This window comes from Talpa occidentalis, unplaced genomic scaffold (genome assembly GCF_014898055.3).
Source record: "Talpa occidentalis isolate TD23 unplaced genomic scaffold, MPIMG_talOcc4v2.1 talOcc4.11, whole genome shotgun sequence".
Classification (NCBI taxonomy): domain Eukaryota; kingdom Metazoa; phylum Chordata; class Mammalia; order Eulipotyphla; family Talpidae; genus Talpa; species Talpa occidentalis.
In genome coordinates, this window is record NW_023601104.1 from 17,962,005 (window position 1) to 17,979,795 (window position 17,791).

General features: G+C 37.0%; 1 protein-coding gene across 3 annotated transcripts in view; it reads right to left on the minus strand.

Moving 5' to 3' along the window:
* The window catches only part of ATP8B4 (ATPase phospholipid transporting 8B4 (putative)), a 236,439-nt gene that overhangs the window by 129,794 nt on the left and 88,854 nt on the right, over positions 1-17,791 (minus strand). For all 3 annotated transcript variants that reach the window (XM_054701418.1, XM_054701424.1, XM_054701414.1), the window contains exon 7: positions 2,857-2,929. In XM_054701418.1, coding sequence (XP_054557393.1) covers positions 2,857-2,929 — 73 coding nt within the window. The remainder of the gene's footprint in view (positions 1-2,856; positions 2,930-17,791) is intronic.

Sequence of the window (17,791 nt, forward strand, 5' to 3'; positions counted from 1 at the left end):
GAAGCAGAAGTCACTGTGGCTATTAAAATCTAAATTAGCTGAACTCAAATGAAACATATCTCAAGCCTTCAATGGCTACATAGCCTATTGGTTGTCACATTGGACAGCACAAATACAGAACATTTCCTTCACTGAAGAAAGTTCTTTTGGAAGGTGCTGAAGTTCAGGCATCACTGACTTAATAGGAACTAATCTCCGTGTGTGACTCATTTGACACCAATGCTAAATAAAGATGCTGTCACGGAACTGGTTTTCTTTCACCTGATACTTGCACTGTATCCATTTTCCATGCCTCATTCCACAGAAGGCTTTGCAAGTAAGCATGCAACATAAAAAAAAATGCACACAAAAGAAAATATAGCTAAAAATGAGGACTGAAGAAAATAAAAATTTGAATACCTATAGTAGAGGGCAAATTGGAGTACAAAAATGCTGGCTGTGTATTCATATGGAGTTAGGAGATTGAATCATAAATCTGACTCTTCCTTTCTGGTACTTGCTCTGAAACATTTTACAACTGAACACACTAAAACGTTATATTAGAGGACAGTGAATTTCATCTAATATTTGCCCTTGTTAGAGCATATCTAGAGGATTCTTAAAAAACACTGTCCTTACTGAACCTTAAAGCATAAATGTACCTAGTATTATCCCTGAAACATTCAATTCCAGACCAAATAAAGTAAGGCAAAATAAAGTATGGCTTACTTTAATTTACACTCATTCCAACATAATCTAGTGCCATGCCTGGCATAAAGCGGTGGCTAAAAATTGTTTTGAATGCACACATCTCACAATTCCTCAAATGCCAATTTAAGCCCAAAACTCTCTCATTATAATCATTTTAATTGAAAGTAAATTTACTTTTAATTTGGAGTTCTTTCAGCTAAAGCGAAGATTTCTGAATATAAGTCATATTTTCTTCTTAGGGCCTATAAATTTATTTTTCATATTCCATTGACCCAGAACACCCTGAATTTTTTAAATTAACATCCACTTTCTTTTTCTGTCCTACTCCTTAGAAGATTCAACTAGCATTAACTGTTTCCTATGACCCAAAGTGGCACTAGGGGTTAGAAACAAGTCAAGTCAGTGTATCATTTACCTTTCAAGAATGTTGTGACAGCCTCAGTTCAGACAGAGAATCACAACATGTGATGACTGCAAGAGATCTTTGAGATCACACAGTGGTCTAGCACCATGATTTGCCACATGAAGCCACAGGCAGAGCAGATAAAGCGCTGTCACTGAGGAATGGAGGAAAGAATGCATTCTCCCTCAGTTCTCCATCCCATCCTACCTCTCTTTTTCCTGAAGGGGATGTTCTTCTAACAGATGCTACACCCTAGTAAACTGTTCCTAATTTTTAATGAGTTGGAAAATAAACTGGACAAGCTAATTTGAATTGTGTCTAACAGAAAAGTAAATAGATTGCAAAAACCTGGCAGACTGTCCTATGTATAAGGAGCTCAAGTCACAGTTCATGGACTGGGAGACCTCTGGTTTTGGCTGCAAGGACATCTTTTTGCTTTAGTTTTGTTTCTCTGCTGTTTTCCAACGAATTGAGGTTGTCGAAGAAATAAGCACTTCTCTATTTAAAGAATGAACTCTTCGGGCAGGGTCTGTCCACTGAGTAGTCTCCTTAACGTGGGCGTTCTAGAGAATTAGTACCCACAGGAGGTGTATTAATGAAAAAAGACTGTTTCTGAAAGTGAATGTTTAAGACTCTCAACTGACTTGTTTTCATAAATAGATCCTGAGGCCTTTTTTTCCCCCTGTGAGAAAATGTCTCAAATTTAATGAAGAACACAACTTGATACAAAAAAAATTGCAGTCAACACAAAAATTTCCTTAAGTAACCTAATATATGGTTGACATGAAGACTTCAATAACTTGAATTTTTTTTTTTTTTAAGAGGCACGTATTTTATTTATTTATTTGTTTGTTTATACATGCACTGGTACAGTCAGAAGCGCAGGAGGGTGAGAGAATTCACCAGAGCCAGAGCAGGGAGCAGAGCAGGCAGAAGGACCGAAGTACACTGCTGAGGGGAGCAGCGGGCGGCAGGAGAGGTCTGCGCGCCATGTGGGACCCTCCTCCGGTGGCCGGGGAGCAGCTGGGGATCGAACCGGCGCCGCAGAGGCTGCAGGGAGCTTCACAACCCAGCGCTCAACCGCTGCGCCACCGGGGAGGCCCAATAACTTGAATTTTTAATCTCTGATCTGGAGAGCTTTTGTCACCCTTCACTTAATATGGACTATAGTTAGTCACATATTTTAATGATTGAAACCCTTGGTTTTTATTAAGAAAATGGTAACATAGGCAGTTTGAGAATATAAATTGTGCAACATTTGATTCATAAACAGCATTTTATTAATTTGGAACAATCAACAGATATTTTCTGATTGGGATTTTTTGGGAATGAGCACACATTTTCTCCTCCTCCTGCTTATCCTTTCTTCAAACAAACTGCAAATTAACAGTGTTGATCTCATAATTGAAGGACAATATTCAACTTATGTGAAACAAACAATTTCTAAAGTACTCATGTATTTTAAAAACTAATTTCCATGAAACTATTGATAGCCTGATTTTTGTATTTTTAAATCATTTTAAAAGATATCAAAGGAAATAGCAAAGGTGATAATCATTGAGTTTTTCTGAGTTACCCAGCCATTGAAAGTAATTGTTCAGTATCTTCTAAAACTTTGTATTGAGATTTTCTACTAGCACAACCTTGTATTCCTTCCTTAATTACTCTGAATTAGTATAGATTTACTAAATTTGCAAATGTAAGTACTTCAACAATTTTGATATTTTGATCAGAGATAAAGTACTCAAATACTAAATACTCACAGCAACAAATTGGTTATTTTCTAATTTAATGATGTCTCCCACTTTGACATTCATCCATTTTTCATTCTTGAGTCTAAGAACAAAAACAAAATCAATTATTTTCAGAGTGACAGAAAAATCAAGGGAACGTATTCCTAATGGAATACCATATGAAAGAATAAGCAAATAAAACTGTTCTAGAATGCTAAATTCAATGAGATTCAATAAAGGCTTTTACCTGATAATACTGTCACCCCCCAGCACTCCTGCATGATGTGGGAACTAAGGTCCAGAGAGGTCAAGTGATTTGGCAAAGGACAGAGAATTAGTCATACCGCTGAAGCTACATCCAGATGCCCAACGCTTGGCTATATACTCTTGCCACCATCTCATAGTGCCAGTCTTACAGAGCAGTTATTAACTCTTGCTTGCATTTCCTTGGCCAGAATATTTGAAGGAGACATAATCTCCCAAGGATGTCACAATAAATTCAGTCACTAACATTCTTTCCAAACTCTATATTAAAAAATTGGGGGCCCCTCTGGTAGCCTAGGAGTTAAGTCTCAGCATTATCACCACTACAGCCTGGGTTCAATGCCCATCCAGGGAGCTAACCCACATATGGTTCAGCAGACCTCTCTTGGCTCATCCGCTGTCCCCCTCAGCAGTGTATTTCAGTAGAACTGCCTGTTGTGCTCCCCACTCTGCCTCTGGTGAATCCTCTAATGCCCCGCACCTCTGGCCTACACCCCAGTTCTTCTGTGCAAAATAAAATTTAAAAATAAATAAAAATAAATAAATTTTAGCCTTTAAAAAAACCTCTATATTAAAAAATGTAGAAACATGTCAATCATTTCCTTAGAAAGCTATTTAACTGGGAGCAAGAAGTGAAGGAGGAGCCCAAGACAAGGAAGAATGGTCTAGGACAACAGCTAAAATGCAAGTAAGAATTAACAAAGAGATCATTTGATAGTGAACTAGCCACATATGGCTGATAACACACTATCCTTAACAATAAACTTTTAGGCCTCAAAGCTGATATATGCATACGGGATATATCAGTGCATAGGAAGCTAAATTGGATGAGCAACTAGACTCAGAGAGTATGAATTTCACAAATACTCAAACTAAGGGTTTTTTATTCTGGATGTGATGTTGATCTGACCTTGGAAACAAAGATAAGGACTTTGGGCCTCCCTGGTGGCACAAGGAGTTAAGACGCAACCTATGAAGTTATCCAAAGCCACTGAAGCATGAGTTCAATCCCCGGCCAGGGAGCTATCCACGTGGATAGCTGACTTACCCACTGCTCCCCTCAACAGTGTTTTTCAGTCAGTCTGCCGGTTCTATTCCCCACCCTGTCTCTGGTGAATCCTCTCACCATCCCCCCACACCTCTGGCCTGTACCCCAGTTCTTGTATGCATAAATAAATAAATCTTAAAAACAAAAAACAAAGATAAGGACTTCCCCACTATCACAAGCTCTGCTAGGAAGTTAATGCAAAATCTATTCTATCGCTATCAGTAGGGGGAAATGAGAAACATTAACTGTGGATTATGAAATGGACCCATCTTAATATTGCCCAAATGGTAGGGACATCAAACTCTGGCTCCTGAAGATATGAAGTTCAGTCTCCACACAAGAAAGGACAGCATGACAGTGTTAATTCTTACTGTCTTGATTTTGAACATAATAGGGGTTAAAAGAAAAAAAATATTGAAAAGGACAAGAACAGCAATTGATGATAAAATAAGCCTGGAAGACTCCACAGGAAAGCCACTTGCAAATCCTCCCCAGCACTGTGACTAAAGGACTGACTTGACTTGGTGGCATTTTAATGACTAGGACCAACAGCTCAGAACTGAAAATAACACGACCAGGATGCTACACTGCTTAATTTGAGGTTTATGCCCAAGTCTCCCCCCTTGACCAAGTTCAAAGGGGTTTATGATGAAAAGCGATTGTGTCTTATTAGGCCCCTGGTGACAAATGAGGCAGACGAGCCATCTGGAAACAGCCAGCCTATGACAGTTTACTATGATGCTGACTATCTCTTCTGAAACCCTCTGAATCCTAAACCAGTTTTGTTTTCCAAGTTGGAAGTCTTTGTCACACTTCCCTCTCTGTGATGCCCTTTTAGGAGAGAAGACTGGTATAGAGTAAGGCAGATTCTCCAAAAGTTAAGGTGAGCAGGTTAATTTCATCGAGCAGTTTTTTAAAAACAACCTAATTTACTTGTTTTATAGGTTGGAAAACAGTTTTAAATATTTATACAACAGTGAAATATGCCTCACACTATCAACCCTGCTGGGTCATTTGGCATAAACGCTCAAAAATTTTTTCTTTAATACGAATCCAAGTACATGTTGTTCTGGAAAGCTTTCAATTGCAGCATTTTCATCTCTAGCCAGAATTCAGACATGTTTCTAATGCCATACTTCTCTGCACTTTATCTAGTTCGATGACAACATGAGAATCTAGGAAGCCTTCTAACTCTCATTTTATTTATTTTTACAGGTATGGATTTTGTGCTGGTTTATTGCTCCAGGTCTACGTCCTCTGAAGCATCAGTGACATTTCTCAGGGGACAGTATCACAGACAAAAGTCAATGTGACTGGACCAAGGAGACAGAGTCTATGTGGAAGCTGTACTGCTACTGAATTACCCTGAAGTTCCTATGGGAAGCACTTCAGAAAGAAGGCGAGATGACATGACATTTCATCTGCAGACTCTGAACCCTCTACTAACTTTTCTACCCAAATGAAAAAACAACCCAACGTAAAAAGGGAACACTACAGGGTCTCTTACATACTTCAAAATGCACATTTCACAGGTAAGTTTGCATCAATATATAGCAATTGCCACTATTTGAGGAAACAAATAAAACCCGAGTCTTCTTAACTTCTAATTTGCTTTTCTCATGGTCAGTATCCTATGCCCATGTATAACCAAAGTAATTGAGAAGATGTTTTTAAAGGTGTGGTGACCCTAGGAATTACTTTATTCAAGTAATTCAACTGTTATACTTGGAAAAATACTAGAACAAAACCTCTTTCAGAAAAAAAGTGTATAAAACCCCAGAACATGGAAAGAATCCCTGATATGAAACAATCTTTTATGGTAAATATGAAGTCCTATTGGGACAATAATAGAAGAATAGTTACAGCAAAGCAAAATACCCTTCCTCATGTCAGATCCTTATGCCCATTCCCCTCCACTCACCTGCACCCCTACCTGAATTGAACCTCTACTCTCTAACACTAATGCTTCCAAAAGTAGAAAAGTACACAGAGTAATTCTTCTGACTATCCTGCTAAGATCTGATGACTAAACTGCTAATGTTCTATGAAAGGCCAAGAAATCAGAAAATATCCATAATAACAGATTCATTGATTTTACCTCACTCTGGACAGCTTTCTTTTCATCTCTTGCCACCACCAGCCTGCCCTCTGCCTACAACATACACCCCAGTCTCTCTGAGCTCCTCCATAGGCTCCTTTGTTACTGCCACATCTTCCAGCATCTGCTAGATTCTTGGTTACCTAGCCCTTTCTACTTTTTCTGATGGAAAGTCCTTTCCTAAAAAAGAAGTGCTGCAAATATTTTGCTTTTGTAGTCATATGAGCAACAATATTTGAGTTCTAAAAAATGGTCCAACAGTTGTATCTACAAACTCCATGGGACACAATATCACCTTTGTGGGCTAAACGATATGGAGAACCTTCATCAGCCAACAATGCACACTGACACAAAATTTCTGAATTTCGCGCAAATTAGTGTTGCAAAGGTACACAATGACGAGAGAAATTTCCTCAAAAGAATTATCATCTCAAACTTATTAGCAATCTGGCAAGAAACAGCAAAAGATATTTCCTGGATGTTTACCCTGACACTAACTAACACTATCATCAATAGCATTTCATCAATAACCTGCACAACAGATACCCAGATGCATCTGTCAAATTTGTGAGCAATGCCCTATCAAGAATATGACACTTACAAAGTAAGAAATTCATCTATGACTTGAATAAGTTACCAGAAAGTAGAAGATGAGGAAGGAGATAGAAGAGGAAGGTAATAGAAAATGGATGGATGGATGGATGGATGGATGGATGGATGGATGGATGGATGGATGGATGGCTAGATAGATAGAAAACATAGATACATAGATAGATACAAAAACATAGATAATTTTAGAAAGGAGAAAATAACACTCTACAAATGTAATTACAGTTTTGAAGACCAAAGACTGTGTGCCAAGGTGTATAATACAATCAAAGTAATTCTTTTAATGTTATTTCCTATTCTTTCTTACCAGATAATTGTATTTGACTAGGATCTCAGAGACATATTTCAGTGAGTACTAATCAACATAGCTTATTGAAACTTACTAAGCAAGAACAAATTGATAAAGAACTGCAAATGAATTGAAATCCTCTATACTTTAGAGCAAAATTCAAATTTAACTTATCTTAATTTGTTCACCTAACAACAGTATTCATTAATCCCTACAACAACCCTATGAGATAAGTGCTATTGATACTCCTATTTTATAGAATAGAAAACTGAGTTTCTACTCACTACCACCACCACTGACAACACATCAAAAACATACCAGCAGGACTGGAGGGGCAGACAGGAAGATTTGTTTTAAAGCTCATCTTCAAAATATTTCTAGATCTTCTAAGATTTTAGCTTGTATAATGATTGCATTTCATCATCATCCTGAAACAATGAAAACAGACACTCCCTGGCTTTCCATGTGTGGTGCAGCTGTTCTCAGAGCTTGTGCTTGAAGCAAGCTTGCATGGTAACTTTTCAAGGGGACACAGGATGGCCACCTCGGCTGTGATGGTGAAATTTGGCTCCACATACTCAGCACCAACAAACTTTGTTTTACCGTACCTTGTCAGGGAAAGCTCTTACACTTTTGCACAGGTATTATAATATATGAATATTTTGAAAGTAAGTTAATTCATTTAATTGCATTGAGTTGAGAAACTCTAAGACTTCTAAATAAACTTCAGTTCTCAGTATCATCATATAGTTAGTTCAGGTTTTGAAACAGACAGAAGCTTCTTTGAGCCAGGGTTTTCAAGAATAGATGGGGTAATAGCAATGATAGCTTTTACCTTAAGTTTATAAACTAATCGCTAAAAAATAAGCACAAATTCAAGACAAGGACTCATAACATTACAAAGGCATCATAAAACATGGGATTTAACTGCCACAGAATGGTGACTAGAACTACTTTTGGGAAGAACTTTTTTAATATAACTGTATATCTATTTTCAGAACATCCAAGAATCTACATTCTGAGAAAAAAATGGTAAAAGATAGCAACTGTATCTAATATTTGTTGATAAAATTGGGCTGAACTTGCTTCTTCCTGAAGGAGGCACAGCACACTAAGAACTACTAGGCTTCACTGAGAACCTTCTTGTGACAATGCAAATCTGGCAATGTGATAGGACCTACCATGCTCCACTGCCATTGAACTGTTAACTCCAGAGACTGGAAATCGAGGAATTACCTTGAGAAAGTTACCAAATCCATTGCTAATGCTTACAGGACAGAGGAGATCTTCAGTGTGCTCCTCAAGGCTCCTGTCACCCTTTCTATTCTCTGAAGTTTCTGACTGCCCATTAGCAACACAGATTCCTAACAAGAGACTTTCCTCAAAATCTATAGCAGGTGTATTGGGAAACTAGAGAGAGTAGATAATAAATAAGTTCAAAATATTTGACACCTCCCTCATTAACCAATCAATCCCCATACACAGAACTTGGTTTCTTAATCTCAAGCCCATAACAGACATACAGCATTCAAAAGTATTCCTCTACTCTGTAGTCATTATTCACACTCTATCCACAGGTCCTAGAATAGCGCCTATTTCATAGTAGGCACTTAGTAACTATTTGTTTAATAAGTGATAAACAAATGATGACTATGGAATCGTTTTCAAAAACATCTATGAAAGATAACATTTCCCTGAATGTCTATTAAGAATGTAGGAACCAGTATTTATTTAGTGCTTATTGGATTCCAGGGGACTGTGTTGATCCCTTCATGTTTAGGGTTGCCAAATAAAAAGAAATGACAGCCAATTAAATTCGAATTTCAGATAAACAGCAGATAATTTTTTGGTATAGGTATGTCTTATGCAGTATTTTGGACATGCTTGTACTAAATCATTACTGTTATTTAAGCAAAATTCAAATTTAACTTATCTTAATTTGTTCACCTAACAATAGAATTCATTAATCCCTACAACAACCAAATGAGATAAGTGCTATTGATACTCCTATTTTATAGAATAGAAAACTGAGTTTCAGAGAAACTAAGACATTAGTCCTATTTTGCAGCATCTGTCAAAAATGTAAATGCCCACACACATCTTTGAAAAGCCAATCACATAGGTGCTTAAAGACAAATGCACAAAGATGTTTATTGCATTATTATTTGTAATAGCAACTGACTAGAAATTACTAAAGTGCCCATAAATACCGGTTAGATAAATGTGCCATATCCACCTATTCAATCATGGCTCATCTACTTAATGGAATATAATGAAGCTACTAAAAATAGTAAGATGGGTCTATATGTACTGATATGAAAAAATGTAAGCATTACTTGGTTAAAAATAAGCTCCTTCAAAGGGACTATGGTGATGGATCACAGGTACTACAGTGGAAGGAGAATTACAGAAAAGACACCTGAGGGAAGAAATAAAATATTCTACAAAAATTAACAACAATGTAAGAAAATAAATAAATTTAAATTTTAAAAAAGCATGTGCAGAATGCTGTATATGCAAGGCAATATTCTATGTTTTGGGGTAAGGATATACCTACACACATCTCTATACTTACATGCATAGAAAATTTCTTGAAATACACAAGAAATAGTTCAGTGGTTGCCACAAGACAAAATGAAGAGGAGAACAGGGATAGAAGGGATATTTCACTTTGTTCTATACGGTCTTGTGCTGTTCAAATGTTTGGCATTATATATAAAGTTTCTAAATGTCAGTTGGAGAGGAAATAAATCTCAACTAAGATCGCGTAAGTGTCAGAGTCAAGACTAGAACCTGAGTCTCTGAGTACAAAACCCATCTGTTTAATAAATCTGTATTCATTGTTACTTTTTACTTGGTTTTCTATGACAATGATGTATTGCCTGCTTAGGAGAAGAATGAACTTAACAGAGTTGAAATGATTCCATCAAAGCAATAATCCACACTTCTGGTATTTAAAACCAACCAATCCAAAGACAGCAGGCAGTCCTGGTCCTCCAAGGCAAATATTCAGTGGACAGCAAGTTTCTGGTCCTTTGCAATCACACTGCTGTCAGAGCACCATGAGACTAAGATATACAGTGTGACCCTAATCCTCTAATGGCAAACTGGTGAACAGGATCTCATTACATTGAGAATGAGCATAATACTCATATCATTGGAATTTACTTCTTTTTAGCAGAATGTTTATGATGAGGCAAAATTATACAGGGAGATTTGTGGTCAACTGCTGAAGATGTTCTCACAAAAAATTTGCCATAAAGTGAATACAAGCAATTTCCAAGAGTCTTTAATCTTCCTCCCCAACCCCTCCACCACCATTTAAAAACATTTGGGGTATAATCTGTAATATTTGGGGTCATTCAATTCACATCTTTTTCCCATGATAAGTAAATGAGATTGGAAGATAAACTTTTATAACTTTCCATTAAAAAATATTCTGCAAATAACCAAAAATTACCCAAATATCCTAAGAATAATGTCTGTAAGAAAATCACTGTTCTGGAACTATTTCTTACATGAATAATATATTTTGACTAAAAAAAATTGTAAATAACCATTTCAGCCTGAGAAAAACAAACTTTCTCTTAATCTAAGCTGCCATACCTTATCTTTCTCTCCCAAATTTATGTTTAATGAGGTATAACAGGTTTACATCTTTGTATCTGCTCCAGGTTTTATAGGCTAAAACCTCTACAAATGTATGTTTTCATGCCCTGCCCACCACCAGTGCACCAACAATCTTCCATGTTCTACCTCCATTGTTCAATGTCCCCTAACCTCCCCAATCCCACCCTGCTACCCTTCCCCTCTTGACTCATTTTTTTTTTTTTTTGTTTATAGAGGCATGTTTTTATTTATTTATTTTTTTATTTTATTTTATTTGTTTGTTTACTTATACAAGCACTGGGTACAGTCAGAAGTGCGGGAGGGTGAGAGAATTCACCAGAGCCAGAGCGGGGAGCAGAGCAGGCAGAAGGACCGAAGGACACTGCTGAGGGGAGCAGCGGGCGGCAGGAGAGGTCTGCGCACCATGTGGGACCCTCCTCTGGTGGCCGGGAGCAGCCGGGGATCGAACCGGTGCCGCAGAGGCCGTGGGCAGCTTCGCAACCCAGCGCTCAACCGCTGCGCCACCGAGGAGGCCCTCATTTTGTAGTCAGTTGTTAAGAGTTTATTATTGGTTTGGTTTTGAATGACCCTTTGTTCCATTTCTCTTTATTCCACATACATGTAATACCATCTGGCATTTGTCTTTCTTCTCCTGACTTATTTAATTTAGCATTATCTTTTCCAGTTTCATATATGTTGTCCCAAAAGGTATAAGTTCATCCTTTTTTATAGTTGAATAGTATTCCACTGTGTGTATACATATATATTACATTTTGTGACCCATTCCTCTATTCGTGGACACTGAGGTTGTTTCCATAGCTTAGTTATTATAAATAGGGCTTAATAAATATAAAAGTCCATATATCCCTTTGAAGTAGTGTTTTTGTATCTTTGGGTAGATACCCAGGAGTAGAATTGCTGGATCATATGGTAGATCCATTTTCAATGTTGTGAGAAACCTCTCTGCTATTTTCCATGGGGCTGGACTACATTATAATACCACCAACAATGAATGAGTGTTCCTTTTTCTCCATAACCTGTAAACACCTGTTTCTAGTTTGTTTGTGATTTTTTTTTAATGTGGGCCATTCTCATAGGTGTGAGATGGTATCTCATTATAATTTTGATTTGCATTTCTCTGATGGTAAATGACGATGAGGATTTTTTCATATGCCTATTGGTCATTCATATCTGTTCTCTGGAGAGGCGTCTAGTTCTTCTCCTCATTTTTTTGAAATATTTATTTATGCATACAAGAGCTGGGGTACAGGCCAGAGATGCGGGGGGTGAGAGGATTTACCAGAGACAGAGCGGGGAACAGAACAGGCAGACTGACTAAAATACACTGCTGAGGGGAGCAGCGGGCGAGACAGGCGAGGTCTGCCGTTCCATGTGGGTTTCTCTCTGGCCGGCTGGGGATCAAACTCATGCTGCAGAGGCTGCAGATTGCTTCACAGTGTGGTGCTTAACCCCTTGCGCCACCAGGAAGGCCACTGCCCATTTTTGATTGGATTTTTCTTTTTGTTGAGTGGCATGAATTCTTTATATATTATGGATATCTGCCCTTTTTCAGATATGTTATATACAATTATTTTCTCCCACTCAGTTGGGTATCCTTTCTTTTTACTGAAGGTTTCTTTCACTGTGCAAAATTTTCTGGCTTGCCACAACTTATTTTGAGAAATCACAGAATATACTGTCATACACCTCCCAGCTTAGCATTGAATAACAAATTTTGTTTTTAAAAAACACCCATCCAATAAAAATTTCAATGACACTTCAAAGAAATAGAATACTGACGAAATTCATATGGAACCACAAAAAAACCCTCAAATAGCCAAAGCTCTCCTGACTAAAAAGAACAGCGGAGGTAACACACTCCCAGACTTCAAATACTACTACAAAAGCATAATAATTAAACTGTATGGCACTGGAACAAAAACAGACACATTGACCAATGGAACCAAATAGAAAACCCAGAAAAAAATCCACATATTTAGGGACAACTGATCTTTGACAAAGGAGCAAAGAATATGCAATGGAACACGGATAGTTTGTTCAATAAATGGTGCTGGGAAATCTGGACTGTAAAACAAGGAAGTTAGCCTACTACCTCACACCATGCACAGAAAACAACTCAAAATGGATAAAAGACTTGGACATAAGACCTGAAACCATAAAACATATAGAAGAAAATATAAGCAAAACACTGCATGTCATACATCTCAGTAACATCTTTAAAGACACATCCTCTGAAGCAAAAAAATGAAGGGAAAGATGAACAACTGGGATTTACATCAAACTAAAAAGCTTCTGTACAGCGAAAGAGACAATAACCAAAACAAAGAGACACCCTACTGATTGGGAGAAATTTTTTGCACACAATACTACTGATAAGGGACTGATCACAAAGATCTACAAAGAGCTGACATGACTCAACAAAAACAAAGTAAACAATCCAATCAAAAAATGGGCAGAAGAGCTAAAAAAAAGACACTTCATCAAAGAGGAAATGCAAATGGCCAACAAGCATATGAAAAAATGTTCAATATCACTTGTAATTGGGGAATTGCAAATAAAAACCACAATGAGATACCACCTTACCCCAATGAGACATGCACATATTAAAAAAAAAAAAAAAAGGATATAGAGAAAAGGGAACTCTCCTACACAGCTGGTGGGAAAGCAAACTGGTCCAACCACTATGGAAAGTTGTGTGGAGGTTCCTCAAGCACTAAAAATGGAGCTTCCATATGATCCAGCCATTCCACTCCTAGGAATCTACCCAAAGGACACAAAAACTTTAATTCAAAAGGATACCTGCACCCCTATGTTTATTGCAGCACTATTTACAATAAGTAAGATATAGAAACAATCCAAATGCCCAAAAATAAGTGACTGGATCAAGAAGATGTGGCATATATACACAATGGAATATTACTCTGCAATCAAAAAAGATAAACTCATGACATTCACAGCAACATGGATGGAGCTGGAAGGGATTACGCTAACTGAAATAAGCCAAAAGAAAATTATCAGATGCTTCACTTATAGGAGGAATGTAGAGGAACCAAATAAGGGATCAGGAAAAAAATTATAATAAATTAAAAAACAAAACAAGAGGTAACTATTAATCAGAGACATTCTGCAGGGGAGGGGGAGGGAGAGAGATCAAAACAGGGGAGGGAATAGCACAAGGGACCGTGGTGATGGTGCACAGGTGAATTGGTGATAGGAATTTTACAGGGACTACACCTAAGCAGAGAAAGGACACATAGTACAAAAAGGAAGAATAATGTACTATATATATATATATATATATATAATAAATTTTTAAAAGGTGGAACAAAGGAAAAACACCCCAAAAGAAAAAAGCTTCCAATGGAGGAGAATAAAATCTGAATATCTTGGTTCCAAAAGAGAAGGCCTATATTATGTTTTCCCATTCCCTCTAATGGTACTCTGAATCAATTTTCCTATGTTGATTCAGTTGAATCAATATTGCTATATATTTCCTACAGCCCAGTCAAGAGAGAACACAATGTCCTTTAAATCAGAAAATAGTTGCTTAACATGACAAATGATAATACGTGTAATACCAAAGAAGACAAAGGAAAGGTATCTCTCAATGGCACAGTTTGGTTTGCACTGGTCAGAGAACCTAGTATTTCTGGAAATAGCATTCCTGATTTTTCAACACAAAGTACAGCTAAGGAATCAGACTCAAAGATAATTTATTTACTAGATTTTCAGTCATATAAAATTCTAAATACTTAAAAATAATTAAATGCTACTTTAAAGTAGATTTTAATCTCTTTGAGTAATCTTTTTGTGTAACTTTTTTTAATTTCTCAGAAATAGAATAGCACAATTCTACACAGAAATAGAACAAAAATTCTAAAATTTGTATGGAACCACAAAAGACCTGGAATAGCCAAATCAATACTGAGGAAAAACATAACAAAAATGGAGGTATCTGACTTTCAAACTAAACTACAAATTTATGGTAATCAAAACAATATGGCATTGGAATAAAAACAAGCACAACCACCAATGGAATAGAACCAAGAACCCAGAAATAATACCACACGTATGTGGTCAAATAATTTATGACAAAGGAGCCTAAAGCATACAGTGGAGAAATGAAGTCTGTTCATTAAATGGTGCTTTCAAGAGAATGCAACTAGAACACTATCTTATACCATATACTACAAATAATTCAAATGGATTGAAGACTTAAATATAAGGCATGAAACCATAAAACACATAGAAGAAAACATGTCTAAAACACTTGGGCATCGGCCTTAGTACTATCTTTGTGGATTCATCACTAAAAAAAAAAGAGAGAAGAAATAAAAAGAATATACTAAAAAGTTTCTGCACAGCAAAAGAAACCACCATTAAAATGAAAAGGCAACCTGTTGAGTGAAAGAAGAGATTTTCTAGCCATATATCAGACTAGGGGTTAATAGTCAAAATATATAAACAACTTATACAATTCAACAACAACAAAAAATGTGTAAGTAGATTTAAAAAATGGACATAGAGTCTAAGTAGGAACTTCACCAAAGAAGACAGATGGCTAACAGACATATCATTAGGGAAATGCAAATCAAAGCTGCAGAGATTTCACCTCACACCTCATATCAGAATAACATTACCAAAAAGTCAACAAATAATAACTGTTGGTGAGAATGTGGAGAAAAAGGAAACCTTTGTTGGTTCCAAAATAAACTAGTGCAGCCACTATGGTTATTCAAAAAATATAAAAATAGAATTATTATGTGACCCAGTAATCTCACTTCTGGCATTCATATAAAGAATATGAAAAGATTAATTCAACAAGATGTATGTACCCCCTACCAATATTCATTGCAGCACTACTCACAACAGCCAAGGTAGGGAAACAATCCAAGTGCCAAATGACAGATGAATAAATAAAGAAGATGTGATACACACATATACCCACGCTCAGGAATACTACTCAGTAAAAAGGATGATCTTGAGGGCCTCCCTAGTGGCGCAGCGGTTGAGTGCTAGGCTGCGAAGCTGCCCACAGCCTCTGCAGTGCCGGTTTAATCCCCAGCCTCCAGTGAGGGCACCCACATGGTGCGCAGACCTCTTCTGCCATGCCCGCTGCTCCCCTCAGCAGTGTACTTCGTCGGTCTGCCTGTTCTGCACCCTGCTCTGGCTCTGGTGGATTCTCTCACCCTCCTGCGCTTCTGACTGTGCCCAGTGCTTGTATAAATAAATAAATCTTTTTTAGGAAAAAAAAAAGGATGATCTTGACATTTGCAACATGGATGAACTTTTGATGGGATTATGCTAAGTGAGAAATAAGTCAGGAGGAAGACAAATGTGGTATAATTTCACTAATTTGTGGAATATTGTGGGAAAAAAATCAAACAGAACAGAAACAAACCCTTAGACTTTGACACAAGAATGGTGGTTACCAGAGGAAAAGAGTTCTGGGGTTGGGGACTGATGGGTTGGGGTGGATAGTGACTGTACACCTGATACCTACACAGCATTGCAAATTGTAAACTAATGTTAACTCAATTAAAAAAAAAAATAGGACATGTAGGTAGAATTCTTAATTAGATCATCATCCAATGGCAGTAAGATACCATCACCCTTTATAACAAGATCACCATAGATCCATACACAAAATGATTACTCTGAGTCAGATTTACAAGGAGGATTGGAGCTACAAGTGAAATTAGATACAGACTATGGTTATCAAGGAACCTAGAGACTAGAGACTGGTTGGAAAATATAAACCTGGCTCTTAAATAACCCCAATTAAATCATCTTTGCCTTCTGATACCTGGAGCATGTGGGCATTCTTCGGCCAGCAATGAAGAATACCTGTACTGCAGAATGACCTCAGTGTTAGATTGTTTTCCATAGAGCTGTCATCAAAAGCCCATCAAGAAAACTGATAGAACAGAGAAACTGTCTAATAAAGGATATATTAACTTTCATTCCTCAAGATATTCCAAGATTTATCCCATTATACAGTGAGCTCATCAGAAAACTATATGCCTGGACTGTATTATTCTGATCCCCCTAGACTTGGTTTCTCAGAATGACGACTTAACATCATGCCAACAGATTTCAATCAGGATTTTCTTGTGGTCATAAGTAAAATATCTCTGTTTTCTGGAGACTCAACCATTGTGATTCACATTTCTCTCAGGACCAGGGTAAATCATATTGCTCACAATTACCAGAATACTTCCTTTCATTGGGCCATCAGTCTCATACCCTAGGCGCTTTCATTATGAGGAAAAACAAAGTTCAGGGTAATGTTTCAAATCCATGAATGACAAATCCAAATTGATTGTTTAAACATAAACTAGGAAAAATTATAGTAAAGACTCCATCCCTAGAGGATGATGTTGTAGAGACAATTTTTATACTTGCAAAAAGACTGTTCAGAATGGACCATAGGTTCAAATTAATTTTTTTAATCCTTACATTCTTGAAAAGGAGAATCTTGACTTTCTATTTATGAGAAAAATGAGATAACAGAAAAAAAGACCCAGTGTCATTAGAATCAGGTAGCTGTAACACTGGGGCAAAAACCTGACCAAAACTGGGAATTCTCCACCATGACTGACATTAATTTGTTCATACCAAACCTTCAAAATGCTTCTTTATCCATAAGACTAAGGTCTTTAAAATAGAATAAATCCAACTGCCATTTAAAAACCCATCTACTATGACATGACAAGGTGGATTTTATATAAGATAAATTTATGAAATCATTTCATAAACTGTATGTATTTTAAGATATCGTCACTTTTTAAATATTATAAAGCACTTCATTACAAGGATGGCATATTTTGATTTTTATTTAAGTCTTCAAAAGAGATATCTATATTTACATCGTCTATTTTTGATTGTCCATTATTTCTCCAATGAGGAGCTTATCTCCATCACTCTAACTGCAACCAAGTATCAGCTCTCAATCTCCACTTTACGTACCAGTTAGCTACTCCTTCCAGCTTCAAATACTTTCCTTTATTTTTTTATATCGTTCTTT